Source organism: Lagopus muta, chromosome 14 (assembly GCF_023343835.1).
Source record: "Lagopus muta isolate bLagMut1 chromosome 14, bLagMut1 primary, whole genome shotgun sequence".
Taxonomy (NCBI): domain Eukaryota; kingdom Metazoa; phylum Chordata; class Aves; order Galliformes; family Phasianidae; genus Lagopus; species Lagopus muta.
In genome coordinates, this window is record NC_064446.1 from 2,206,480 (window position 1) to 2,234,227 (window position 27,748).

The following is a 27,748-nucleotide window of genomic DNA, read 5'->3' on the forward strand; positions in this document are numbered from 1 at the left end:
TAAAACTGTCAGCAGAATATACCTACCAGTGTTTTAACAAGTGATATTTTAATTTGTTTGGAAATGGAAGAAGTTTTAGAAAAGAGCAAGAAGTTATTTAGTAAGCTTCGAAATCACAGGAGTTAAAACATGCAATTTCAGGACAGCTAGAGTTTCAGTGTGCTATCATGAACAAGGGATTCAAGAGCTCAGTAAACACAATGGTTAACATGCCAAACATCTGTACAAGTTACTGTTGCCTAGCTTTGTTTATTGGTAAATCACTTTAGTAACCTGAATTCACAAATAAGCAGTAAATAACAAAAACTACGGATAAACACAGGTTACACATGCAAATTCCTGTTCACATATCACATGTGCAGGTACATTAAGAGCACAGTTCTAAAAGATTCTTGACAAAACTAGATCAACAGAAACAGTTTTAAAATGCAGGTATGAAAAATTACATGTGAAGGATATAAAGATACTGCTTTTTTTGATTTTTTTTCTTTTTTCTTTTTTTACATTTCAGGACTCAAATGCTGCTTTTGAATATAGCAGAGGTGTACGACAGCTGCAAGGTTCAAGTGAGAGCAGGAAGAGCTTGAGGAAATAATACTGGTCAGAAGAGAATGGGCATTTACTTGTCACTAAAAATACAAGGTATAGCTGAGTAGGAAAGTCTATCAAGAGCTTAGGAAAAAAAATCACAAAGTTGTAAAGCTGGCTAATCACTAATTTTCCTATTTGCTATGTAACAACAATGACATTAAAAGAAACTGCAATTCAACATTTAAAAATGCAACTTACATTTAAAGACTTTTCAAAAGTGAAATGCAATGACAGCCTTACACTCCAAATTAAGTATCTGCTAGGCTCAGACTGAAATACGGAATGTTCTAGATGAAATAAAAATGCAGTGTTACTTTTCATTTTTTATTGAGAATGGATAGACGAATTTTCCAAGCTTGAAAGCAGTAAATTTCACTTCAAGGAAATTTTCTTGCCGTAGATGAGCTTTCCACAAGGATGCAAGATTTTTTCTTTAACAGCTCAGTGTCAAAACGAAAACTTGTTGCCATTCCCACATTAAGAACAAATTTTTTTCATTAACTTAACTGCTTATGCTTTTTGCTACAACACTGAACACATGAACAGACCTATAACATCTACTGTATCTCACTAAAACAAAAAAAAGAATACAGTATTTCCATCTACTACTTGTACTGCTTTTAAAAAAAGATTAACATTAAGAACAAAGCCACTGTTTTCCTTACATCCATCCTTCTTTTTACGCTTCTTTCTTTTGCCTGTAGTCTTCTGCCATTTTATCCAGAATTTTCTGTTAAAAGAAATCGACCACGTTTTGGATATACTCAGTTTTCTCACAGTCACAACATTCAGCCCATAAAGATTAACCCCGTTTTCACCCTGTAAAAACCTATGAACGTTGCCTTCAAAGGTAAGAACAAACATCACTGGCACTTCTTCACAAGAAGAAATGGAGCAGAGCTCCTCTCAAGCACTGGGTTATCATCACATCCCTGAGCACACAGCTCACCAACAGCAGGCACTGAACGGCAGCCGTGCAAGCGCTCACTTGGCCTCCTAACAGGCCAGCAAGCGAAGGGAGCGCCCTGCCCACTGCCATGGATCCATGGCTGCAGCTGTGCCACTTACCTGCTGGACATTTGTTCTCTCCCCTCTCTAGAGAAGGGTTATGTCAGAAATTTGAGCAATTTGGCATCGCTTTGACTCCCAGCCAGCAACGTGCTTTGCCATTGTAAATAAAAAGCTGCTTTTCCCTCCTCCCTCCCCAAAATTACAAGGCACTCAAGAGCAGCTCACTTTCTATTTGTGCCACGGAAAAAGGAAATCAGGATTCATTTAAGCATCAAAGCTAATAAGTTGCTAACAGGTCTCCGCATCATTTGCCCCACTTCCCCATTTACATCAAGCCTTCAATGTCCCCAGATCAGGTACCTCAAATGGGAGAAAAAAGGAAAAAAAAAAAAGAAAAAAAAGCTATGGGTGATGGATGAGGTGGGTTTTTCTTACTACTGGATTCTGCATGGTAATTGGTTTTCTCATCTACTCCTCAATAAAGTTACTTGCTTTGAGCCATTTGTTTGTGCACCTGCCTCCTAAGTGCATAGCCCTGCATTTGTTCCTGGATTGCCTCACATTGCACAGGAGAAAGCAGACGTTTCCAGGTCTGAGATACCACCATCTCCCTTTCTACAGAACCCACGGGCTTTGATTTCAGCTCAATAATCAACCGATATGAAATCCAATGATGTGAACACTGCATTATTAGAGCCTTGTTTAGAACTCCCCTTTCTGGGAAGTGGAATTTAGAAGCAGCTCACAATACAAAATACAGCAGCAGCATTACCATTCATGCCATGCAATCATGTGATACCTCATCCAATTAGGAACTGTCAAACATGCTCACAAAATCAGAAGTTGCAAATATGGATTTTCAACAAAAATATTTAAATTTAGCTTAAGGTCTGCTGACCAGACTCAAAGGCCAACTGGAGAAGATCTGAGCCACCAGTATTTACTTGGTGCCACTAACTCTAAGCCTGGCCTCTGCTCCAATCCGAATGCCCTCTTCAATCCAAGTTTGCAAAAAAATGCTGGAGCCCATCTTGCACATTGTGTATCCTGGGTACTTTTTTCAAAAGATGATGTTTTGGAGAAGTCTAGCTTGAGTTAGAAGTTATAGAATAAGCCAATTTCAACTGCCTGGAAGCTTTTTTTTTCCTCCTCTTCAGTCCAGCCTCATTCAGATCTATTCCCCAAGGAAAGAATCACGCCACTTAAAATGAACAAGTTTTTGCCTTACCTTCAACTTTTGATAATGAGGAAGGCTGCTGCAATGGGTCTTTTTTGCAACATCTTCATTTGTGTAGAACAGGGAACACAATTTGCAATAAAACCCTGTTTTGGGTACCACATAATTCACACCTAGAGAAGTAAACACCACAAAATAAACTAAGAGAACTACTCTACATCATTTCTTTAATGTCATATGTCATTTCAAGCTAAATCTTAAAACCATAACCCACTTTACATTAAAAGCTGCTTTGTCCTTAGAAGTCTTTGGTTTAGTTTAGACAAGCCAGGGGCCTACAGTAATAGCTAAATATGTGCAGACTTTTTTTTTTTTAAATCAACCTTTCAGTTTAAGGGTTTTATTGATTCCTTCAAAAGAACTAACAGCGTTCTGAGACCAATCTGTGCCTTTTGAGCAGTCAGTATGAATCTAGGCTAATATCACTACTGTGATTTGTGCTATTAATTGAATCAGTGTTGCTAAAACATAGCTCTTCCAATTTAATTTCTGCCTAAGGAAAGTGTTATGGAAAACTGAATGAAAATGAGGGGGGGAAAAAAAAGAATACTAGAGGTAGGGGAGGAGTGAAGAAGAGAAGAATGGAGAGCCCTAAAATGAAAGGCTCAGAGGCAACACACTGCCAGAAATAAAAGCCAAATGAAATGAGAAATGCTACTGCAGTGCACAGAGACAGACTGGAAAAGAAATGGAAACAGCCTTACCAACAGGAACATTTGGCTGGTAGGGCCCAATCCTAAATTCATCTGGAATAAGAGCTTTCTCTTGGACATTCTTTGTTTCCTGTTCTTCCTGGGTGTCTGTATTTTCGTGGGCATTTTTCTCAGGATCTTGCGCTGCTGTGGGGTCGGAAGCTTCAACAGCTTCAGCCTTCACATTTTCTTCAGTCTTGGTACCATTTTCTAACGTTTCACTTTCTTGTTCCGGCTCCTCAATCTTGTCTACTTTGATTTCTGCCAAACTATCATCATTTTTGCCAGCAGATTTTACTGCCAAACCCGACTTCCGAAGCTTCTGATGATCTGAATCTTCTTCATCACCAACCTCATCTAGAGTGACAAAGCCTTCCATGCTCCGTGGAAAGCCACCCACGTATCGCTGTTGAGAAAACGTGTTCCTTAAGTCACCTTATTCTTATCGGCTTCCCTCAAACCACCTGAACAAGTTCCCTTGTTCAAAACGTTACTCAGACATGCAGAAGTGTAACAGGCTCTTTTAAAAGGAGAATTGCACTGCTTCCACAATCAAGCATTCAATTTGGAATGAACATCTTAGCATCGTGTCCACTGTTTTATCACATCAATATCTGACCTCCATCTTGACAATTTCTTTTTTTTTTTAATCTGTTCTTTTGAAAATCCCTCTAATGTGAAGTTTTTTTCAATTAAATGAATGTCATTTTGGAATGCAGTTTTTACTTGAAACAATCCCACAAGATCCTCAAATTCAAGCCTACGTGAAAGGCAGAATCTTACCAGAAATAGGTACAATAGTATGAAAGTTCATTAAAAGAAAAACTAAGAGCCCTCTTTCAACCAGTGGAAAGCCTGGAGCTTCTCCACTGAAACAAAAAGCGTGTGGAGGTCTCTTAAAAACCAGCTTCACCATCAGACAGCGAAACTGACAGGGAGACAGCAGTACTGCACATAATTAACAGCAGTCATGACAGTCATAACAGTGAGAGAGGCAGCATTAGCTTTGTATCTGTGCTCTAGGAAGTTCAAGGACAGTAGTTTGGGTTTTGAGGTGCTTTAATCTGACACGGAGCCACACGACAAGAAATGGCAACGTTAACAAGACTGCGCAGCTGCCTTCCTGACTGGATTCCCCAGGCTGATAACAAGCACACTGAATTCATTTAAAAGCAGGGAATGTGCTCTTTTTCTACCCCTTCCTACCAAAAAGAAAAAGAAAACATTCCAGTCAATAATGTTACTGAAGTTTTGCAAGCATTCTGCATCCCACTCCATGTAACCAAGTGTGATTGAAAAAAAAAGAAGAAAAAAAGCAGCTGGTAGGAGAAACAACCATGAGAGCACGTGGTCATCTGGTGAAATAAATTAAGTTCACAGCAAGAAGCACATGGCTTCCAAGACCTCAGAACTAGAGTTTGTGTTTTTTTCCCTTTCTCAATTGGAAATGGCCTTGGCTAACCCAAAGACCTGCCTGCCTTTGCAGCTCAGCATAGTTAGCAGACACTCATACAATTTTGTTCAGGACTAAAACAGCCTCAAATCTCTTATGATCCCCCCAACCAAATGTCATTGTTCTGTTCAGTGCTCAAAAGAGCAACTGCAGACAGGCTTGTTAGGGATAAATAGCTTAAACAGCTTCCCTGGCTGCTTAGCATTAGCGACGAAAGGAGCAAAGATAGCTAAGAAAAACCCCAGGAAATAATACGGGTGGAAATGCACAAGTTGGCTTCTGTCAAAACAGAAACACTGATCTGTAACTGATTTCATTTGCAAGTTGCATCCAATGGGATCTTCTTTCTTCGTAGAAGCTTTAACACCCATTTCTCTTCAAACAGGTGTGACATGCACACATTTTAACGACCCACAGAAAAAGATTTGAGATAGAATACTGTGGTGCACTATTCCACTTAAAGAGTTTTCTAGACTCAAGTAGCCTGCAATAGGATTACCTTTTTAAGCTTTTTCTTTGCTGCTGGATTGGCCACAGCATTTCCCTCGGTTTTTACGGTCACATCATCAGCTGGTTCCTTTTTCTCTTCTGTAGTCACATCAGTTAAATTGGCAACATCTGCATCATCTCCTGCTGAGCTGCCACTTTCCAGCAGGGCTGCTGCTTCCTCCTCATCCACCAGGAGCTCATCTTCAGATTCAAGGAGTAAACTAGGCTCATCTTGGTCTGCCTGCTCACTGCTTTTAGCGCCCGACGGCTCAGCAGCATCATCTTGCTTCTCCTCTTTTGCTTTATCTTCTACAGTGCCACTTTCAGGTTTCTGAGTAGCATCAGTTTTAGACTTCTTATCACTTGGAGAGTCTTTGCTGTCTGGAGAATATGTTCTCTTTCTGTAAAGAAAGAACGCTTGCTTATGAATCTGAATAGCATCCAGAAGTGACTAAAAAAATAGCAGGCTTAGCTCTTCTGCACAAGCTTCAGAACTGTGTTTGTTTAGATCAGAAGATGGAAGCTTGAGGGAAACAGAATTCAAGCATGCAAGAGGCTGCTGCAAGGAGGAACTGTCCTTTCGAGACAGGACAACTGCTCGTGGGTTTAAACTGCAGGAAGGCAAGGATAATTAAGGACTGCAGCACATTTCCTGAGCAGCCTGGGGAGGCTGTGAAGTCTCTTTCATTAGAGGAAAAGGATAGGCACCATAATAAAAACAGTTAATCTTTTTGCACAAACAACATGATGATCTCAGAGCTTGCCAGACTTCTTCTAATTCCTATGCTTTGGGTAGGGTACTTTCATATTTCCTTTTAAACAACATCATGTTTTAATAACAGGCAGTTACCTAGTTTTATCCTTTTTCAGAAGTTCAACTCCCTTGTTTGGAATCTGAAATTAAAAGAAGAGAAGTCTTAAGTCACAACAAAGTATAATTTATAGAAATGTTGAAACACTGTTCTATCTGGTCTGAGTTACTGTAGTCAAGCACTACCAATTACATTAATCCATAGGTACTCTTCTATAGTGCCCAGACAGCAACCAATCGATGAATGCTGAATTGTTCATCGAGAAACCCCACCTGTCTTCACCAAAACTCCCTAACTCAGCACAAAGACAGGGCAGTCTGCTAGAGAACGTTACGTACAGCATCTTTTGTCTGTGAGCTGATTCAGCACGTTGCAGGCAGCACCACAGGGCAGCCAGTCCAACCTTCTCACTACAGTTAGGAGCAGGCAGCAGGAAGCTGCAGACTCGCATCGCCGTGCTTATTTAGGAGTTACTGAGCAGGAAATCCCACTTATCCTCCATGTTCATAAGGCACACGTTGATGCACTGGCTCAGTGTTTGAATTTGTCACAACAGTCATTTTTGGTGCACAATCATATGCAATAGCAAGACTTCTAGACCCTTCATCCTGTCCTCCACCTCAGAGCACCACACTCCTGCTGTGTGTCATTTAAGCAGCCAGAAAAAGAAAACTCTATCCTGAATTTTCAAAGCTGTGCTGAATTCTCAAGAAACGAGGTGCCTTCCACCTCACTTCACACCTCCACTTACAATCAGAAAACAGTTTGCAACTAAAAATACAACTCACCCTTAACACCAGTTTCTTGTATTTTTCAGATAGATCCACTTTCACACATCTGCCTTGGAACCAGAGAGCTTTGTTGGCACAGTGTTCAACCATCGCTAAAGCATCTTCCCTGGTCTCCATTTCAATGAAAGCCTGAAAGGATTAAAGCACACGTCACCAATTACAAAATACACAGTGCTTCCACTGGCAAAGCTATTTAACTTACAACACAGCATTTCAAAACGCTGAAACCAACCTAGGAGACTTGGCTCTACCCAGGTCCTCCAAACCAGCCACACATTTTAGTACATGCTGAAGTGTCCTACGTAAGCTTGCTTTTGAATTCAGTAGTATCTGTCCTCTACAAAGTTTACAAATTAAGTATCAGGTATTTAAGTCATTTGGAAAAAAAATGACACCTTAAAGTGAAATACAAATAGCTAAAAAAAGCACTTCTCTCATTTACTTGGAGCTGAAGGGTTTGGGAGTTATGAGGTACTGAAGAAGTTGTACTTTTTTAAGAGAAGTCTGAAACACAAAAGCAACAGACAGTGGCCGAGAAAAAAGCAGCCTTGCTTTGTGAGGTGTTCCTCCATGAAACAAGCCTATGACACACTGGGTTTGCTGAACAAGCTTTTAAAAGCACATCATCTCAGCCAGAAGAGAGCTGCTTCCACACCAAACAGAGCAAGGTCCTTTTGTTTTTCCAGTGCAGTACGGTTAGGGAGGACATCTTAGGGGTCATACAATAGATTCTACTTATTTCTGACTGCAGAACATTGTGGGATTCCAGAATTCATCTCTGACAAACATACTCTCATTTCCTCTGTAACTGAAGGTAACAGAAACAACCAGGGAAGTTTAAAAGTTTTTTCAACTCTGCTAAATATCTAAAATTCTCATGTACAAGTGGCAGTCATGTATACACATGCATTCAAAGTGTTTTACTATGCATGTGCAATACACCATCTTCTTTTTGAGAGAAACACAGAAGTGTTTACTTAAAGAACGAAGGGAAAGAAACGTGTCACAGCAGAAGACAGGTATTAATGTTTCACAGGTAGTTTCTTCAGTCTTACAAAAAGTTCAAAATGCCTTGAGATATACACAACAAAAAGCCTCAATGCAAAATTATACCTCATAGCTAATGTCTGTTTTTACTGTGTCTCTTTTCCCTTTTTTTAAAGCAGCTCACATTACAGCGACTCACACAGTGAGCTAAGCAGCAAACCACCTACACAATTTCCATGTCTGTGCTACAGAAGCAGCCTGTATTTCTTCCCAGTTGTGTCTCAGCTGCCATCCCCCCATGCTAAGCTCCTGCAGTCAGTTACCTGACTCTTCATCCTCATGAGTATGTAGTTCTTAATCTTTCCATACGGTTCAGCCAGTTTGAGCACTGCGTTATCAGAGTAGCCTGAATGAGGTAAATTGCTGAGGTGAATCACACGACCGAGTTCTGGTTTTGGTGGCTCCGTTTTTTGGTCAGGTTTACTTTCAGGTTTCTAAAATTAAAAAGTGAATCAATTGTTTAAAGTAGATACTGCAAGAAGTACACTTAACACTGTGCCACTTAAAGCAAGTAGTAAATTATACCCCTTGATTAATTTGATATAGCTGTCAAGTACATAAAGTAACAGTTTAAAAGCAGTGGCCGGGTAACAATCACTGCCTCAGACTGAAATAGTGTTTAAATAAGCAGAAACATTTTACCTTTATCCTTTTGTATTTCTGTGACAGGTGGACTCTGACTGGTTTACCAAACACCAGTGCAGGTGTTGTTGAATAGTACTCCACTGCAGCCTGAGCATCTTCAGTGGTTGACATTTCAATAAATGCCTGAAAACATCAAAGCAGACTGAGCACCACACTTACAAGGAATTGCTGTTTTTGTTTAAGGTCTCAACTCTCCCTTCCTTTCTCATAAGAATGTCTGCTTCAAAACCAAAGACTGTCTTTTGGCTATGGCATTAACTGGCCTATAGGACTTGGCATGAATTTCACACACTTCATGTGCATGAACACAGCATTTTAGATTTGGATTCAGAACATTCAGTTGCTTCCTGCACTATGTATAAACTATGACTGAGTTTTCCGAAGAATATTAAAACACAAATTGAATTTGCAAACTGTATTTTCAAGAAAGCTAGAAATAACCAGCTAAAATGATTCTTGACAATATTTAAGTTGAAATGCAGTACTACAGTATCTGTAAAAAGAAACACCCCTGTCACTCTCAGCTTGGTGACATTGTTACCTGGCTTAGAAGCCAAGCACATCCTTTTACCACAATTTTTAAAGTCAGCCAGTAAGCACACCACAGAAACCCAGCAGTTCCAACAGCACTAATGAAGGGCTAATCTCACCTCGTTGATTTTGTTGAGAATCAGGTGATTTGTGATTATCCCAAACGGTTCAACAAGCTGAAGCAATTGATATCTCAAGTTCTTCCCTCTCTGGAAATCCATGATGTGAACAACTCTGCTGGTTTCCTATTGAGGATGAAGTGCACACACAACACACAACACATGTACCAGCTAACCTTAAAGTTACATTTTGCAAGGATCTGTTCTTTTTTTATTCGTTATTGTTTTACAAAGTCTTAGTAGTCAAAACTAACAGGCAGAAAACAGACAGCACCTCCAGGGATTGTCCGAGGAAGATGCTGCTGTGACAGCTGTGCAGAAAGGAGATTGTCTCTTAGCTCCTTGATAAGAGAACATGCAGAGTGCATACACTCCTGAAACAAACATTTTGTAGGATACTTGGCAAAATGAAACTATCTCTTTCCAAAGCTTCAATATTTCCACACCAATAAATCTTAGTATCGTACTATTTTAAAGACACTCCACTCGTTACAAAAAAAAATACAAAACCCAATGCATTTTATTAAAGAGAAAGCATACAATACTTACATCCTTCAAAGACTTTACATTTATTTAATACTAACCACTCTGCCCTTCTGCATGTGTCTGGGTCCTTGCATGTTTCCATTTCCAGCTCCTTCAAGAAATTAAAAAGAACAAGCTTAGTTCAACTCACAAGGCTGCTATTAGCAGCTTCTTTACAAGTTCTGGACAGAACTCAGAACACTAAAACAGTATTACATCAAGTTTTAAAAAGCCACTTAAGTAGTATTACTAATTGATGAATTAGTACTGCCAAGCCTAAAATGGCTGTTAATCTTGTATATTTCAAAAATCAAGTCTGAGATGCATTGGAAAGGTTACAATAATACTGTAATGACATTTAAATATTCATCGTTCAAAGGCTCCTCTAAAATGCCTGAGAGATTTTTTATCAGCCAGGATTAGGTAAATTAATTAGTTTTGCTTTTTACTCACTCGAGTTATTTATAAAGTAAGTAATAATGACTTCAGGTGAGAACCTGATTCTTATCTTGCCCTTCTGGGAAGATGAGGCCCCCAAATCTATTTCTCAAATCCATTTCAAATTAGTTTAGGGAGAACAGACTGAAGACATTGAATTCCTCCCAGTTTCACAAGAGTCCACCAACACGTAGGGAGCAAAACAGAATCTGATGTTACAGATTGCTGCACAGGAAAACATGCGTGACCCCAAAGCATGCGTTGGTCAATCAACCCAACAGCTGAAAAAAGAAACCCGTGATAAGGTGTCCAGTAGTTAGGAGAGGGAAGAAAGGTGGAAGTGTGGAAACAAAGTATTTATGGTGAGGAAAACAGGCAAAAGCATTTCAGTTCCACCCCTCAGAGAGCACTGCTGTGTTGTTCCGAAGCACTGAGCAGAACTCAAGTCTGGTAGAAGCAGAGGGTTTTGTGTCTTGTTCAAAAAAAGCAACTAAAGCCCCAAGCACAACACGTGCAAAAGCTGGTGCTTACTGCTGTGACTATGCACTGCCTGCTACCAAAATATCTGCATGTCATAAAAAGCTTCAGGAACACAAGTGATTGAAGCCCATTAATTCCTGAGAGGTGATTTTCAGAAAAGGCCTCCAGCCTGATGCCTGCCAGCATTACCTCTTGGCCCAACAGGAGGCCCTCCCAGGTGGAATGGAGGCGGTGGGGGTCCCAGAATTCCTGGTGCAGGATTTGTGGACTGCTGCAACATAAAGGGATCACCCCTAGGAAAAGGGAAAAAGAATGAGAACAAAAACTGTGAAGCCTTTTTTCCTCCAGCCAATTCCCGACGAGTATCCAAGCACAAGTCAACCTGAGCTGCTTCTACTGGCTCCAAGTGGGGAGTTTGAAGGTCGGTTGCTTCATATTAGATGTTAAAAAAAGGCTCCAAATGAGAGTAATAATTTTCAAAATTAGTTTAAAGCATTTAAATTAAATAGCAGCCCAAACTACACAGCTTTGGTTAGAGCTGTACTGCTTAAACCAGCAGAAGAATGGCACGTCCACTGTCCCCATCCATTACTTACATTCCATGTCCTGAATCACTGTCAGGGTTCCATTCTGGATATCTTAAGAAAAAAAGCAGAAAAAAAAAAAAAAAGAATAAAGGTAAGAAAAATCCAATCTCCTCTCACTGCGTGGTAATTTTTGTATCTATTTTCATATAGGCTGCAATACTTTACATATTACATAAGCTGCAGTACCTAATTACAAAAGGGAGTGCTCGTCTTTATGAGAAAATTCCTACCTTCAAAGTAACACGGCTGCTGATTTACATTATAATTTGCATAGAATAAGCTCATTTTACAATAAATAAATAAATAACATCTTGGCACAAGCCTGATTAGTAGAAAATAAAGCTGCAGCAGATTCACAAATAATAGGATGCAAACAAATGGCCTCAAGGCGCATCAGGGGAGGCCCAGACTGGGCAGGACACTCCTTGAGGGAGGGAGGGCTGGGGTTGGTAGGGGCTGGGGTTGGTAGGGGCTGGGGTTGGTAGGGCTGCCCAGGGACATGCAGACCCATCCTTGGGGGCATCTGGGGCAGCAGCAGGACTCAGAATTTAAGAACCAGCACTCCTTCTGCGTCCCAAAAAGGCACTTTTAAAGCAGCGTATCTTTATTCCCTGCAGCACACAGCAAGCTGACAGTTGGTTACTTATACTGCTCTCATGCCACAGGAATGTTTACTGTACTTCAAATTCATACATTTCAAGCAGCAGCTGACAGCGCCGGCCGTGAGTCGCTCCATTGATATGGTGATTCCACTCCTGCAGCAAAGTAAATAACTCAGTTACCGGCCACACACCACAAGCTACTTCCAACACAGTAACACTGCTGTAGCAAACCATCTTCTCTTCTAAACTCAGCATCTCAGGTGAACGCACAGATATCAAAATACTTTTTTAGAGTTCTGAAGACACACTGAAACTGGACCTACTTCTCAACCCCAGTTTGGGTGCAAAGGTGTCTGATGAAAGATGCCGCTGGGCTTCACCCTGCCTCCAACACGCGCAGCTTGCAGGCTACCTGCTATAGCTCACGTGTATTGCTGACGTTCCAACCTGCACAATTGCTGAGATTTTTAATTTTTTAATTTTAATTTGGTGTTTTTTATTTTTTAGAATTTTAGAATTTCCTCTACTCTCTGCTTCGTTCCTCGGATTATCAAAGATGAATGTGGACTACAGACTCAAGTTTCCAAAGCCAAGAAAGAGCCAAGAAACTGCAAGGAATTCAGAAAGGAAAGACTAAAAGAAACAAAAGTGCATAGCTAGGACAAACTACAACTACACATGTGAAATATAACAATTTATGAGCATTTGAGGGGAATAGTCGAGAAAAACGGGATCTAATCAAGATGGTAGAAAGGAGGAATAGTAGAACTACATCAAATTACCTCAGTATCACAGTGAACTTCTTAGTGGAAATATCCATCACGTACAGAGCAAGAGTTGGGAGAGGTCAGCAGCACAAAGGGTAACACACCATGCAATTGCTGAAGCTACTAGAGCAGAACCAGCATCTTGGCCAAGTGCAGTAGCTGTACCCTCCAGGCTACCTGAGCTCTTCTCCTCTCACTGGTATTTCTGTACTAGCTGGGGCTTTCCAGCATCTCTGCTTCTGGCCTTAACACAGAAAGGAACGAGGCCTTCTACTTCCCTGCATCTTATACTTGTTACGACAGGAGATCACCTCCCTGGTTTTTTATGTCAAAGCAGGGGCACAGGGACTCCTCTGGGAGGTACTCAGCCTGACCATCAGATCCCGGTGGCCTCACACACACCAGCCCCAGCATGCGCCCTACTGCAGTGACAGAACTTAAGTGTCACTGCTGCAGCTGGCTGTGTCACACCCTGGGGTTACTTCCACTCTGCTGCTGTGCAGTAAGCCAGCAACCAGCAGCAGGCGGATGGGACAGGACGGCTCCACGTCCACAGGGGAGAGTAATTACATCTTCTGGGGGGCAGTCTAACAACAGATGGGCTTTCATCGGCTGTATTTTGGGATGCAAACACATACGCTGCATTGGGCGACTGTTTTATACATGTTTTGTTTTAGCTAGAGGCTTTCCCAAGCCCTGCCCTTCCCTGCTTTGTTCAGTTCCACACTACAGCCATCCTCCCTGCAGCGGGGCTTCCGTCTGCACGCCCTGAGCGCCCACCTTGTGCTCCCCACCAGGAGAACAAACTGCATCCCATATCTCCCTAAGTACCAGCATTAGGCCACGCTGTGCTGTTACACTCCATGACACACAGAAGAGAACATGGAGCAGGATGAATTTATTTTTAAAAACAAAGTGGAAAATGAGCACTTCTTGTTAACCACACAAGATGTAGGCTCTGCAACTATAAATTACCAAATGCGCTTGCAATTAGGATGCAAACAGAAGCCCCAAAGCCCTACAAGCAAACCCCCTATCTGTGAAACCTTAGGATGCAAACAGAAGCCCCAAAGCCCTACAAGCAAAACCCCCTATCTGTGAAACCTACCCCTATCTCGGTACTTTAAAGCAAATATTCTTCAGTTTTAAAGCCAGTAACAAGTTCTAGTGCTCTGATACACAAAGCAGCCCTTCTAACACTAGCAGCCCCCTAAATTCAGCTGCACTCAGCCTCAATGTGAAGCCCCAATGGCTGACTCTGCAAGTACAGAGTACTGCAAGCACTGCACCTTCGGAGCTGCCTTAACACGTACTTGGAGATTATTATAAACTGAAACTGAAGTGATCTGCAAACCAGGGCCAAAGTTTGGGGATCTGATTCTCATACTTCAAACACTTTTCTAAATTGGCAAAGAAAAAAAAATAAGCAGAGGAGAGATCTGATGTATAAACGGGGCTTTTTTTTCCCCTGGGGAAACTTTGCAGAACAACAACGGCTCATCCATGTTATTCCGTTCATATTAAGCAGTTCTTCATCTACTCTTTGCTTTGCTCCCTCCCTGTACCTGCGCTGAGGCACCACTTGTCTGAGGTTGCAGGGCCCTGGATATTTACAGACACTAATTAATTCTGGGCGTTTGTGTTCAGCTAAGGAAATTCTCGATCGAGTTTATTAAAATGGAGATTATTTTGGCTTCAATTGATGCAAAAGGACACGCTGCTCTCTAGAAAAGCAGGCCAAACTTAAGCGCCTAATTTTAGATACTGCCTTATTGGGGACACAGCCGTGTTCTCCCTCTGAGATATATCAGTTCCAAGCGTTTAACCTCCAAACTCCTCTGCTCATCCTGCACCAGGCTCTCTGCGTGCAGGGAAAGCAGTCACTAAGCTTCAACACCCCATTCCTTGACGGAGGGATCAAGATGGACTGAAAAGCTGGGCTAAACTTTGTTCCTCATTAGCCAAACAAGCTGGACCACAGTCTGTATGCAGCAAATTAACGAAGCAGGTGGTAACACCACTAAAAGAGCAAAAAGAGGACTGGCCTGCCAGGCTCCAAGGGTAGCTGCCTGTCTCCTTGGGCTAAAACAGATACACTGCGCTGTCATATACTTTTTCTTGTTTTATATTCCATAGTATTTTTATTTGGGGTTGGGAAAGTGAGGTTTTGATATTATTATAATGAGTTTATATTGTCCTAGCTAAGAAAAGCATTCCCTTTCTGCTTTCCATACATTCTGGTTCAAATCAAATTACTTCAAATGGTAAGTTCTACTTGATTTAATTTTGTGGGAGATACAGAATAGGAAACTCTGTAACTGTTAGATATGCAAAGTGGAGGAAAAAAGGAGAGAAAGAGAACAATTCTTGCTGTAACGTCACTTCCGAAACAGAAACAAAACCCGAACTCGGGTCATAAGAAACAGAAGATCCAATCTCAAATATTTTGTGGTGTTCTCAGCAGCTTAAGGCAAACGTGTTACTAAAAAAGATGGGTTTGTGTGTCGTGGAAGGAGTCAGTCACGTAAGTCATGCTGTCAAAGGAATTTGGTGTCTCTTGTGCTTGGAAAGATACTTCAGGTTGGATAGCCTTTAATTAAACAGACCTTCATACCAAAGCAAATGAAGAATAAAGGCTAAAAAGAACCCTACTTACAGGAGTACTGGCTGCCATCTCCAAGGGCCTCAGAAGTTTACGTTCTCAATCTAACCAAATGAAGTCTTTTATACAAAACTGAGTGTGGCAGTTCAGTTGTTCAGTTAAACCTTGTACAAAAATGAATGTCTTGAAAGCACGGAGACGAGAAACCCAGACTGCTGTGATTAACTTATATAAAGTCATTAAAGCAAAACAAGTTTGTAAAGCGTCAGATCAACTGGAGCAGCACAGCACGTGCTCTAACGTGTGTCCATCAGCTCCTGGTGGGGACAATTCACGTTTCAACAAGATGGGGCGCACCGAAGCGGCACTTTGAGAGGTAACTGTAAAGAAACGGTTAGTAACAGCAATTCCACAGGTACCAATTTCACAGCCACGGCATGTGCTGCCTTTCCAATTGAAGGCCAATGAGCCACCGCTCGTGACAAGAGGGGCACTGCGTTTGCCAATTAGCCAATTAAATCGCCTAGCACCCTGCAAATCAGCAAGACGAGTCAAATTGGAAAAGCTGAAAGTGAGAAGGCTCTGAAAACACCGTCTGAATAACCGGGGCATTGTGAGCAAGGTGCTACCGCTGCACAGAGCTGAACCGCTGGCGGACAACAGAGAGGAAGCCTCAGCGGGACTGAAGGCACCCGAAGACCCAACTCTACCTGCCAGCCAAGTAAAGAACGCTACTAGGAACACAGAGCAGACACTGCAGCAGCAGGCTGATTGCTCGGAGAGTCTACAGGGATAGATGCAACATGGGACAATAAAAAGTGAGTTTGAAGTGTCTAAGAAAGTTGTGAAAAAGGAGAAAAATGACGACAAATTTCAGCCATAGTATGAGATAGAGTGTTAAAGTGAAATTAAAAAGGCAAGAATGAGCTCATCTAAAACGTGATTCATTTTTACTTATTCATTTTTAAACTTTTGCAAACAGGTTCCAGGGCTCTACATTAACTCTTTCCCTTTGGACAGGGAAAAAGCAGAACTGTGCAAGAGTGCATCTTAACTACATATAAATCGGCAATCAAGACAGATGTGGAGGAGAGCTGAAACTAGCTTCCTGAAGGGCACAGTAGATACACTGCAAAAAAAACCCAAACCAACAAAAAACCCACCAAAAAAGTGCTTAAATGCCAGATGTCTGTGGTTAAGAGAACATGTAGATGTAAAATATAAACAAGACATCCCAGTAGATGATAGCTGTTTGACTGGAAGTTAAGCAATCTGGGCAAACAAAATACATTAATGTAAAGCCCTGGTTTACAACGGTTGTTAACAATTACTTGTAAATAAACCAAGTGCCTTTCTCACTCTCAAACCAACTTTCAGATCATTTCAAAAGCAACCAGGCTATAGAAATAATTAAAGAAATAGGTAAAAACAGAACAGGTACTACAACGTAAAGGAAAATAGAAGTATCTGGTGCATAACTCACCTTATTAGAATGAACTGGCATATCACATATAGAGCACAGATGGGGATAACCCTTCGGTAAGAATCCATGGAAGTCTTCAATATTGCTATTTGGAGGAGCACCTCTCTTTTTCTCAAAGAGAGATCTCTCGGGACCGGGGCCACGACCCATTCTGTCATACTCACTGTCAAATTTATGATAGTTATGCGAAGTCTCACCATAGAAAGATTCATCCCTACACCTTTCTCCATCTCTCAATCTGTCATCTTCATAATCCATTCTGTCATAATAACCAGATTCTTGAGAACGACTTCCATGGTCATAGTCAACTACCGGGTTGAGACTAGGACCACGATCATCAAAGCTATCTCTTCTAAAATGCCTTTTTTCTTCCCAATCATCCCTAGGTACTCTGTACGGTGGTTCCCGTGTGGATGATCTGCCATCTCTACCATAACCTTCTTCAGCTCTCCTCCTTTTAAGTTGTAGAAGGATCTGAGGCAAGTTTTCAGGAGTGATCTTGTCCTCGGGATAGCGACTCAGTTCATCTAAGTCTCTAGCAGACAGACCAAAGCTGGCCAAAATGTTAGTGGCCTGGTCTGCATCTCCACGGTGCTGAGAAGACAAAGGGAGCGGACCTCTACTTCCAATGTTAAATATAGACTGCAAATTATGGGAAGAGGTACTACCAGAAGACAGTGCACTATGAGATCCTTGTTGGTTCAATGAAGAACTCATTCCAAGATTCATTAAGCTAGCAAGGCGTGCAGTACCCTGGTTCATCCTTCCAAGAGATGCTGGCATATTTAAAGACTGGGTAGCAGCAGCAAGAAGGCCTATTCCTGCAGAGAGCTCACGCCCATGACCTTGGGAATCCCTACTCAGAGATGACTGCTGGAATGACTTGGACATTGTAGAGCTATCGATTGTCTACTTTACGGATCAAAATCTTTGTTTGTTTGTTTGGTTGGGTTTAAGATGGCTGAAAAGAAAGCTCGCACTACAAAGCTAGGCAAACTTCACTTCGAAAGCGGCAACGCCAAGAAAGAGGATCAATAATGACTGCAGATCTTCTTCAAGCTGAGAAACACCAGACAATTCTGTAGAAAAACAAGCAGTTTTAGTCATAAATCCCTTTAAACAGATGCAGTTTTAAACTTATGCATCATGTTGATCTAAAACATTAAAGATCTCAATCTTATAAGGCTTTCATCATATAATAAAACAGATACAAGATGTACCCAGAACCTACAAATATTGTTTCAGACAAAAATACAGCAGTATTTCCTGTACATACTACCACTCTTCTACAAAACAAACAAACAAAAAAATAAACAGACTACTTTCATACCGAAGACAAGTGAATTTCAGAAGTTTGGGATGTCTGAAAGCATCTAAAGCTTACTGGCATGTAAGCCCTGATCTCCGTTTTATGGCTCTGTTTCTAGCCTGCAGTGCTGCACTACACTCTGTGAGAAGACCATAAAAAAACCTTCAGTGCCCAGAATCAGAGATGACTTTGGCATATAACACACACTTGAAAATGAAACCTATACCACCACAGAACAGGACGAAAGGAAGTTAAAAGCAATTGAAGTTTGGGTAACAAGTTTCTGCTGTAAGATCTGGTAAACAAGACCAACCACAGTATTCCAATCTTTATGCAGTTAAAAATCAAATTACCGATGTGAAGATAGATGTGAACGAGAAAAACAAGTTTCAATTTTGTCAGGAAGTAAATAAGACCTCTTGCTCAAATTGCAGTTATACAGATAGCAGCACACAGGAAGCGAATCTTTACTGTTATATTGCAGCTGTGACATCAGCCCGTACCTTCAGACCTCAAGCTAAGCAAGGTCAGGCTTAGTTGTGGGCTGGGAGCCCAAGGGAAACCTGCAGAAAGACCTGGGAGTCAGCAGATGGCACTGGGCCCCACGCGGCCCTGTGGGGCTGGCAGCTGAGGCTCCTATTGCTGCTGCTTCGCTCCTGGCACTTCTGGGACCATGACCACACGTGGCAGTTAAAGATCCTAAGCCAGCACTCAGGAGAGATGTTCATCCCCCAGTGTCCTCACACACATCCCAACCTGGTGCTTAAATGCCCAATTTAACCCCATTTAACCTACGTTTGTAACAGTATGCTTTACAGACTAGTGCCTGTATTCCGGGATTTCTTTTTAATGCACAGCAGGAATAAGCTGCGACACTTCTCTCCCACAGTCCTTCAGCCTTGGGATACGGACACAAAACATAAAGCGATTTGACACACATGAAGCCATTCCACGAGGGACACGCTGCTCTTGCACCCCCAATGCAGTCACGTCCTTCCAAACCTCTGCAGCCATGTTTTGCTTTGGCGCTGCTCCTCATTTCCCTTTGGCTTCAAGAAGAAACAGGCAGAAATCGCACAGCTCCAAACAAAACCAGCTCCTGAGAGCAGCCACGTTTAGGGAGGAATGGGAAGGGTAAAACAAAAGCAAGGATTTTTTTCCTTGAAGAGTCCAGCTGTGCAGAAGGCAATTTCTCTTGTACTGGAAACAAGAAAAAAGGTCACGGTTATGCGTGTGCCTCCTGCCCAGCTGCCTGCTCCATTCAGAGCCCTGCTCCAGCACTGCATAAAGCTCTTCCACTTTGTTCTCATTACTCTGTAAAGCACCTCCCATTTCCTTCTCATATTACGTACAAAAGCAGCACTGTTACCAAACTGCACTTCCAGGGAGAAAAATAATGAATACTGCAAGAGAAACAGCACCCAAAACCCAGCCGGAATTCCACCCCTGAAAATATCTGCTTTATACAATTTCCTGTAGATTTTGTTGTTTAAACTTTTGGGTTCACCTGTGGGTTTAAAACCCACATAATGTGGAGTTAGCTCCTAGCAAGTTTAATTGTGCAGTATTTGGTTGAGACTGAGATTGAGAAACACAGGATGAAAGGAACCTTTGAAGTATCTGAGGCAGAAGACACAAAAGCACTCCAGAGAGCTGCAGGGGGAAACAGTGAAACAGAACAGGGGAGGGCAGAGGCAAATGCTGAGCAGGCATCCAGGACAGGCTGAACATCCTGAGGACTAACAAACAGCATCTCAGGGCTGCTGTAAGAACCAAGAGTCATTCAAACGAGAGAAAACAGTCATATCCATCTATATCCATCCATATTTTGTCTTACATACAGTTGGCACTCTTCTAACAGCCCCACAGTCCTTACCCCATTTCTATGGAAAACTTCCTTCTCTTTCTTTCGTGCATTCACAGAATGGTGTGAAACCAAACTTAACAGTCTCTTCATCAGGCCAGGTGTTGCAGAGCTTTGCAAAGCAGGCTGTCACAGTGAGGCAGCAGGAGCCCTGTGGCCAGGCACGGTGTGTCCTGCTGGTAAAGGACTCCACAAGTCAGGATTTTGCTCTATCAGGAAAGTTCTCTGCTTTCCAAAATAACCCTTTCTCTTCAAACAGATGCTCGCTAATCCTCTCGTCACAATTTTCAATTGGCAGCTCATTGTCCACTGCTTTGCAGAGATTATCAGAGAACAAAACCTAACAGCCCAGCCTAGCACAGAACAGGGCTGCAGAGCCTGATTAGCAGGGCTTCGACCACACAGAGCTGCACAACCTTACCATGCTGCTGCAAAGCCCCGCAGAACGAAGAAGCAAGCAGGAGAAAAGCAAAAACAGGAAAATGAGGAGGACAATGAGACAAAGAAACAGAGGCAATCTTAGGGAAAAGCAGAAAGGAGAGCACGAGGACGCTGTGTGCTGGTGGCACGCTCTGCCCTTAGCAGCTGGTGGCAGCGATCCGAGTGCTGGAGTTAGGGAAACTTCATCTGAGTGATTTACCCAGAGCTGAACATTTGCGACACAATTCGCTGCTCCGTCACATCACTCATCTCAATACAGCTGTTGTGCTCTACTCACAACCAGCCCCATTCTTTCCGTTCGGAAGCAGACAACAAACGAAGGAGGGGGAGAAGGCTAAAAATCAGACTGAAGAACTTTAACTCCCACGTGGTCAGGTTTGTGCACCGACTGCTTAGGAAGGACCTCACAGCAGCATCCAGCAGAGAAGCTCTCAGCAGCCGAGGTCGGCTGGCTTTCAAGCAAGGGTGCCATCAACTGAGTCCCAGCAACAAGATGAGTGCGGCTGAACAAAGCCGTCTAAAGATCCAGGTACGATTTAGCTCAGCTGGAAGTACTGCACTAATTGCTCTTCATGTAATTGCAGCTACAACAGGAACAGACAGGCTTTCAGATATACATTTTTAAGATCTGTGGTCAGAAATTTGGACATAGCGAGATTTGAAAATACACCATATGAAGCTGTCCTGAAATAAGTTTAAAGCCAAAGCGTTAACAGATTTCCAGACAAATGTGGACAATGATCAAACTGTATCTGAAAGTTACACAAGAGCTTTCTGCAAAGGCAGACAACAAAAGCAAGGGATTTGAATCCTACAGATACACAGCTGCCAAACGAAGGCCCAGGTAAGGCCGTAAGGCTGGTTTCTCCAACTATGGAATGACTCTGTTTTTCATGGAGAACTGATTACCCCAATAGAACTGACTGAGCTCTGGTTCCACATCAATCAGTTTTGTTTCTCACAAAGTTTGGTCCCCAGGTTAAATGACCACCTCCTGTGGAAGTGTTTCAGCTTCCTATTCCTTTCACCACCCCGTTCCTTTACTATGCGTGTACACATTGATCCTGAATTCCTTAATTTCTTACAACACATCTTTTACCCATTTTTCTTCCACTATTGATAGAAAAGTCTCAAAAATGAGAAATGATGTTCACTTTCTATTCAGTTTCACTTTCACTTAAAAAAAAACCACAACGTTTGATTAAATTCAATGTGCTTTGAGTAAATCCACCTACAATGAAGTCATGAAGTAATTCAGAAGCTGAAAAATACATCCTCAGTTTGCAGCAATAAGACTTTTGAAGAGCGTGCAGCTTTGAAATGAAAGTCTGAAATAAAGCTTCCCCTCTGAAATCCTCACTTTTCAGACCAAGAGGTGCAGATTTTTCCTCTCCTTGAGGTGTTACTCACAGTGCAGCCATTTGTTTTGCAACAACTTACTCTACCAGGGGAGAAGCCATAGGTTTCTCAGCAAACCATTCACAACACATCACAGCACAAAGGTTTTCTACAGGAGCTCTGCAAGTTACAGATTCAGACCGACAGCTCCCCACTTTGCTCTGTGAAACAGCAGCAGTGAACACAAGGACCTGCACGGAAATTGGATGCAGATGTTTTCTGCTGCTGAACCACCAGAGCACTGATCCCAACCGACAGCAATCATTTCAGCTTGGACAATAAAAGGCCGCCGTTCTTCCAAAGGTAAAGGAGGAAGATCAAAATGCCCAGCAGAACACAGAGATGATCACCCATCTCAGGTAACAGCATCCACAGTACTGCAGGCAAGGAAACAGCGTTTTATGCTGGAGTGATCTTCAAAGGTTACGACCTCAAAAGAGTTCAGCAGCACGAGCTGCAAGGCAGCATGCACAGCGCTGGGCAGCCTTACCGGCCTTGTGGAACAACTGAAACAGCCCCGATTCTTAGGGTTACGTTCAGCTTCATCTCAGTGAGTTGATCAGAGGAGCAGGTGAGATCTGCATTTACTAACAGAAGACTGCTTCAGAACAGAGAAATTACACATGAAAAGCCTTGTTTGTAAGAGGGAAATTAACTATTTCAGCAGTTAAGACATCCTAAAGAACTGACCCGGTTTCTACCGCTTGAGTGCACAACAGAGCACTGTAACAATAAGATGCTGAGCTCCTATTTCTGCTCACTACATAATTTCATCACCTCAAGCATCCCTTTCTGTGTAAAGCTGCAGAGTGCACTTACTCCCTTACACAAACAACAGGAGCAAACAAACACCCCTGGAACACCACAGGAAGAGTAAAGAAAGGAAAAAGCGTATTTTAAGAAACGGAAATACGAGTGGCCAAGAATACACAGAATAAAAGCCACCACGGGCACTGAGTGCTCCACAAACAGGCCGGTACCTCTCCAGCTCCCACGCGCTCCTGCCCAGTCCTGCGGCAATCTGTGGCTGTGGGCAGCAGCAGCACCGCACACACACAGCTTGCAGCACTGCCCCACCAAGTGCTGTGCCAGCAGCGGAGCCCTGCAGAACAGAACCATCTGTGAGCCCAGGCTGCACGCTCCGGTGTCAATGACTACATGCCCGTGCTCCTGTCAAAGGAGGCAGCTCCTACTCGTTCTCAGCAGTTTTGCAGATAAATACTCTCACAGGCAAGGCCCATAGCGTCACCACTTGTTCAAAGCAGGCAGATCAAACCAGAGAACAAGAGCAGCATTCTAACAGAGGTCTAATTGTCTTCTTTTTTTTTTTTTTTTTTAATTTTTAACTTCTGTATTTTGTTCTGTTAAGCAATTAAAAAGCCTTCTGACAAATCAACAAGTGCAAGTCTGCCTGCAGGCGTTTCAAGAACTGGCATAAAAGTGCATTCTTTCCCAAGCAGAACCCTGCTCCCGATGCCAGAGATGCATTCTAGCTGCAGGCGTGCCCAAAGGAAAACCCTCCTGTTTGAGTTCTGGCTGCACAACACAGCACAGAGAGCCCTGCAAGGCATGTTAGCTGAGAAACACAGCGGGGGATTTGGTATTAAGACTTGCTGACTGAGAGCGCTGAGAAAAAACGCAAGCAGCAAAGAGGCTGCACCAATATGTTCATAAATTAAGAGGCTGAAATAAAACCGTTTCCCTGCAGCTCTGCTTACCACAGCTACCTTAGGGCTGCCTCAGCGTTCAGCTCAGTGTGCGTGTGGCACAGAAGGGCTGCGTGCAATACTTGCTCAATTCTCTCTGAATTCATGAGCATTTTTATGGGCACACAAGCACCGGGGACTGAAGTTTTCAGAACACAGTAACTTCAGAGAGCTTTTCAAAACAGGCTCCCAGCACTGCAACCAACATAAGAACCACAAGAGATCTTTCCTCTGAAAAAGAAGAGAACATATTTGCGCTCTGAGTTCATCTCCTTGCCCAGCACAGGACAAAGGGCAGGGACACTGAGCACACATCTGCACAGGGCTCAGTGAGAATCACAGAATCACCAGGGTTGGAAAAGACCTACAGGATCATGCAGTGCAGCCATCCACCTGTCACCAACAGTTCTCAGTAAACCACGTCCCTCAACACAATGCCTAAACGTTCCTCGTACACCTCCAGGGTCAGTTCCAGTTACCAGCATCCTCGCTCACATCCCGTTATTCCATATCATTCACTCATGAATCACTTCCCGCATCTCCAAATACAATTCCAAGACAAAAGTTCATTAGATTCAGAATAACACACTAAAAACGTTAACATATGGTTTGCTACATTCTGAAGAGAAGGTGCTTGGATACATTACGACTTCTAACACATTGTGCTCCGAGGTTCACAGGGATCGAGCAGCCCTCTCAGCAACACAAAAGGCTGCCGCCGTGCTCGCAAGGCACAGAGCTGCGGGGAGCACACAGGACATTCCGACAGGAGCAGCTCTCTGCCCAGTCGGGGGTGGGGAAGCAGAGCACCCACCCACCCACCCACAGCCCCGAAGAAATGGATGGAAGGAAGAGCCCTGGTGGGTGGCTGAGAACAGCACCGGATGATCTTCCCAAAGGGACCGAAAGGAAAACGGCCACAGACTTCAGATGGATTTTTCAGCTTCCACTCCATAGCACAAAGGCTCCGTCGGAGCAGTGCGGCAGTCAAGGCTCACAGCCGCTTCCGACGTTTTATTTCAAACACGCTGCGCGCACACAGCGCGTGCTGAGCGCGGCTCGGAACCGCAGCGCCAATTACACGAAAGTGAAACTGAATAGAAAGAGCGCTTCCTCCGTCAGCCTCCTGCGGCCTCACGCGTTAACTAGCACCGGATGAACCGGCCGCTGGGGCACGGGACGCCCGGGCGCTCGCGCAGCAGGCCGGCAGCGCCGTGCCGGCGGGAGGCGGCGCTCCGAGGCTTTGTTCGGCCTGGCGCTGCCGCCGGGCGGGGGCGCTGCGGGCGATCCCGAGGGGCGGAGGACGCGCATGCGCGCAGCGCCTCACGGAGCGGCCTCGCGCCGGGCCCGCTCCCCTCCCCCGCCGCGGCTTCTAACGGTCCCTCCCGCTCTCTCCTTCCCCCCTCCCCTCCTCTCCCTTCCACTCCCTCAGAGCGGCGGCCGCGGCCCGGCACGCGGCGGCACCGCTCCTACCTGCGGGCCGCGGCGGTGCCTCCCGTTCGCCGTCGCGCCGGCGGCGGGGGAGGGACGGGAGGAGGAACGGAGAGAAGCGGCTGCGCGTCCCGCCGCGCCCGCGAGAGCGACGCCCGCCCGCCGCCCCCGCTCACGTGCCCGCTGCCCGCCGCCCCCCGCTCACGTGCCCGGCGGCCGCCCCGCCGCTCCTCTCCGCTCGCCGGCCGCCCCGCTCCGCCTGTGGGGATGTGGCCGGGCTGAGGGAGGCGCCGCCGGCCCGGGTCTCGCGAGAGGCGGAGGCCGCTCACCGAGCTCTCGCGAGAGCGCCGCCGCTCCGCCGGTCCTCGCCTCATGGCCGCGCGCTGCCGCCTGGGCGGGGCTTGGCCGCGCGCCTCTCCGCCCCCCGGCCGCGGGGCTGCGGGTTCGCGCCCGCCCTCCGCCTCCCTCGGCCCCGCGCGCCGCCGTTACCTGCCCCGGGCCGCGGCCGCCCATAGTCCCTCCGCTCCTAGGCCGGGCGCCCGGCGGGACGGAGCCGTTACCTGCGCGGAGGCGTCTGTCAGCACGGGCTCCGGGCCCCGCTGGGCGCGTTAGAATGTTCTGGCAAAGGGAAAAAAAAAAAAAAAAAAGCACCACGAACCGGCGGCGCGGCCTCCCTCGGCACGGCCCACAGCGCCACCTCGCGCCACAGCGGGGAAGCGCGCCGCTCGCTCCTGCCCTCCGCCGGCATCAGCGCCGAAACGACGGGAACATTTATCATTTAAAGTCCTTCGGCAGTCGGAGCGTTTCCAGCCTCGTTTCGTGGCCGTGTAATCCACGTCTCCATCGGCCGGGAAGCTGCGCTGTGGGAGCCCACAGCTCCCGGAGAAAGGCGGTTTCCTGGGAGCACCCCGGGCCTGACTGCTCCTGACCCCATTTCCGCCCCACGGGTTTTAATCTCCATCCCCTGTGCTGAGCAGAGCTCTGCAGGGCACCCCAAGCACTGCTGCCAGCAGCAGGTGAGCTTTGGGGTCACACCGATGAACCATCTCTGCCCCTCCTACTGCTTCTTGTGTCAGAGCGCAGCTGGCCCTCAAAGCCTCAGCGCAGCCCAGAGGTGAAGCTATCAGACTTTTTTCAAGGAAAGAAGCCAGCTGGCACGTGTTTATTGTCCACATCGCCCATGCTTTCCTGTGGCTGAGAGCAGATATTCCTATTTCCTGCCAAGTTCCAGAAATTCAGCAGGAGAGATCTCCGACCCAGAACGTCTCTTTCTCGGCAGGTTAAAAGCCTTGGCCATGAGAACACGAGCCCCTGTCCCTCCTGAGGGCAGCAGCCAGCCTGTGTGCCCCACAGCTCAGCACTCAGCACTGTGTGCCCAAGGAAACAGCATCAGGCGTTTGGGAAAGGGGCAGGCTCACATCACTGCCTCTCATTTTATTTGTACACAGATGCACATCAGCTACGGCGGCATCTGTATGTTAATTGTAACGTAATGTGACTCAAAACCATGGAATAACTTGGAAAACTTTGCCCTGAAAAGCTGCTCATCCTGCAGTATCACAGTGCACAGAAGACGGGGCTCTGCTCACCACGCTGATTGAGATGGGTCAGGCACTATGGTGGGAACGATACCCCCCCTCCTCAGTTACCCACTTTTGAATTAAGCAGCATCTTCCTCCGGACCTGCAAAAGTGCAGGAGGACAGGAGGCAAGCCATGGCACAGATCTCCCTGCAGAAGCAATGGAGGGAAGCGTGCACACACGGCAGGGACGGGGTGCTGCGTTACTTCCCTGTCCCTCTCGACTGCCTTCAACACCACAGATCCTTCCATATCCAACAGCCGTACCACACAACAGAAACAACAGTGATCACATTTAAGTAAGTTTAATAGGCCAAAGAAAACCATACGATTTTGAACTAGCAGTGAGCGTGGCTTAACCACCAACCGACTGTGAAATTCTCATTATACCTCACGCAGCGCCCTTCGCTACTTCCATCTGCTAAGGCCGGATCCTGAAACCATCGCTCCTCTGGGAGCAGCGTGGCTTCTGAGCTTCCTCCACACAAACCCTTCCACGTGGGACCGTCAGAGCAGCACCGACAGCTTCTTTTGTGCCTTCGGACTGCCCGCAGGAACGCGCAAATCCACGTGCCTGCAATTTAAGCACACACAGAAGAGTTAACACGAGTCGTACCCAGCCCTTCCTTACCGCTTCATCCCCCCGGCCTCCGTTTTCATTCCAAAGACGCAGCATTAAACGAGGCGCCCCACAGAGAGCCGAGCCGAGGCTGTCCGCACGCCATCTAGGAGCAGCTCCACCCGCCGGAGCTCCCCACTCTCGGCACGCGGAGGCTGCCGACCCCCGGCGCCCCGGGGCCAGAACGGCACGGCGCGCCGGGGCTGCGCGGCAGCGCGCTGCTCTGCCAGCGGCATAACACCGCCCGCGCACGGCAGCGGGGGAGGCTGACTACCGCTGGGCGCAGCGCGGCGCTGCGGGACACGCGCCGAACGCAGCCTCACCTCACGGCCGCCCGCGCCCAAAGAGGCCGCGCCTCCCCGCGCCGCCCGGGTGGTTCCGCAGGCGCCGCCCCTCGAGGCGGGTCCGAGCCCGGGCCGCTCCTCCAGGCGGGCGCCGTACCGCCTAGAAGCCGCCGTCCCGTCCCCGCGGCTCTGAGGTGGGCGCGCGTTGGCTCGA

General features: G+C 45.3%; 1 protein-coding gene across 12 annotated transcripts; it reads right to left on the bottom strand.

Moving 5' to 3' along the window:
- Nucleotides 1–218: 218 nt before the first annotated feature.
- MATR3 (matrin 3) lies at nt 219–27,322 on the bottom strand. Of its 12 annotated transcripts, none has more exons than XM_048960314.1 (15): nt 25,612–25,665; nt 16,903–17,981; nt 12,142–12,203; nt 11,458–11,499; nt 11,051–11,154; nt 10,003–10,055; nt 9,419–9,544; nt 8,766–8,891; nt 8,387–8,557; nt 7,074–7,205; nt 6,324–6,367; nt 5,484–5,874; nt 3,544–3,937; nt 2,831–2,952; nt 219–1,321 (listed from the first exon to the last, which is right to left on the bottom strand). In XM_048960314.1, exons 2-15 carry the CDS (start codon nt 17,791–17,793, stop codon nt 1,271–1,273), a joined length of 2,709 nt encoding a protein of 902 aa, XP_048816271.1. In that variant the 5' UTR covers nt 17,794–17,981; nt 25,612–25,665; the 3' UTR covers nt 219–1,270. The 12 variants fall into 12 exon arrangements, with proteins under 12 accessions (XP_048816271.1, XP_048816270.1, XP_048816272.1 ...); XM_048960313.1 differs by having other exon boundaries at nt 25,541–25,640; XM_048960315.1 differs by lacking the exon at nt 25,612–25,665 and adding an exon at nt 25,381–25,402.
- Between the last annotated feature and the right edge of the window lie 426 nt (nt 27,323–27,748).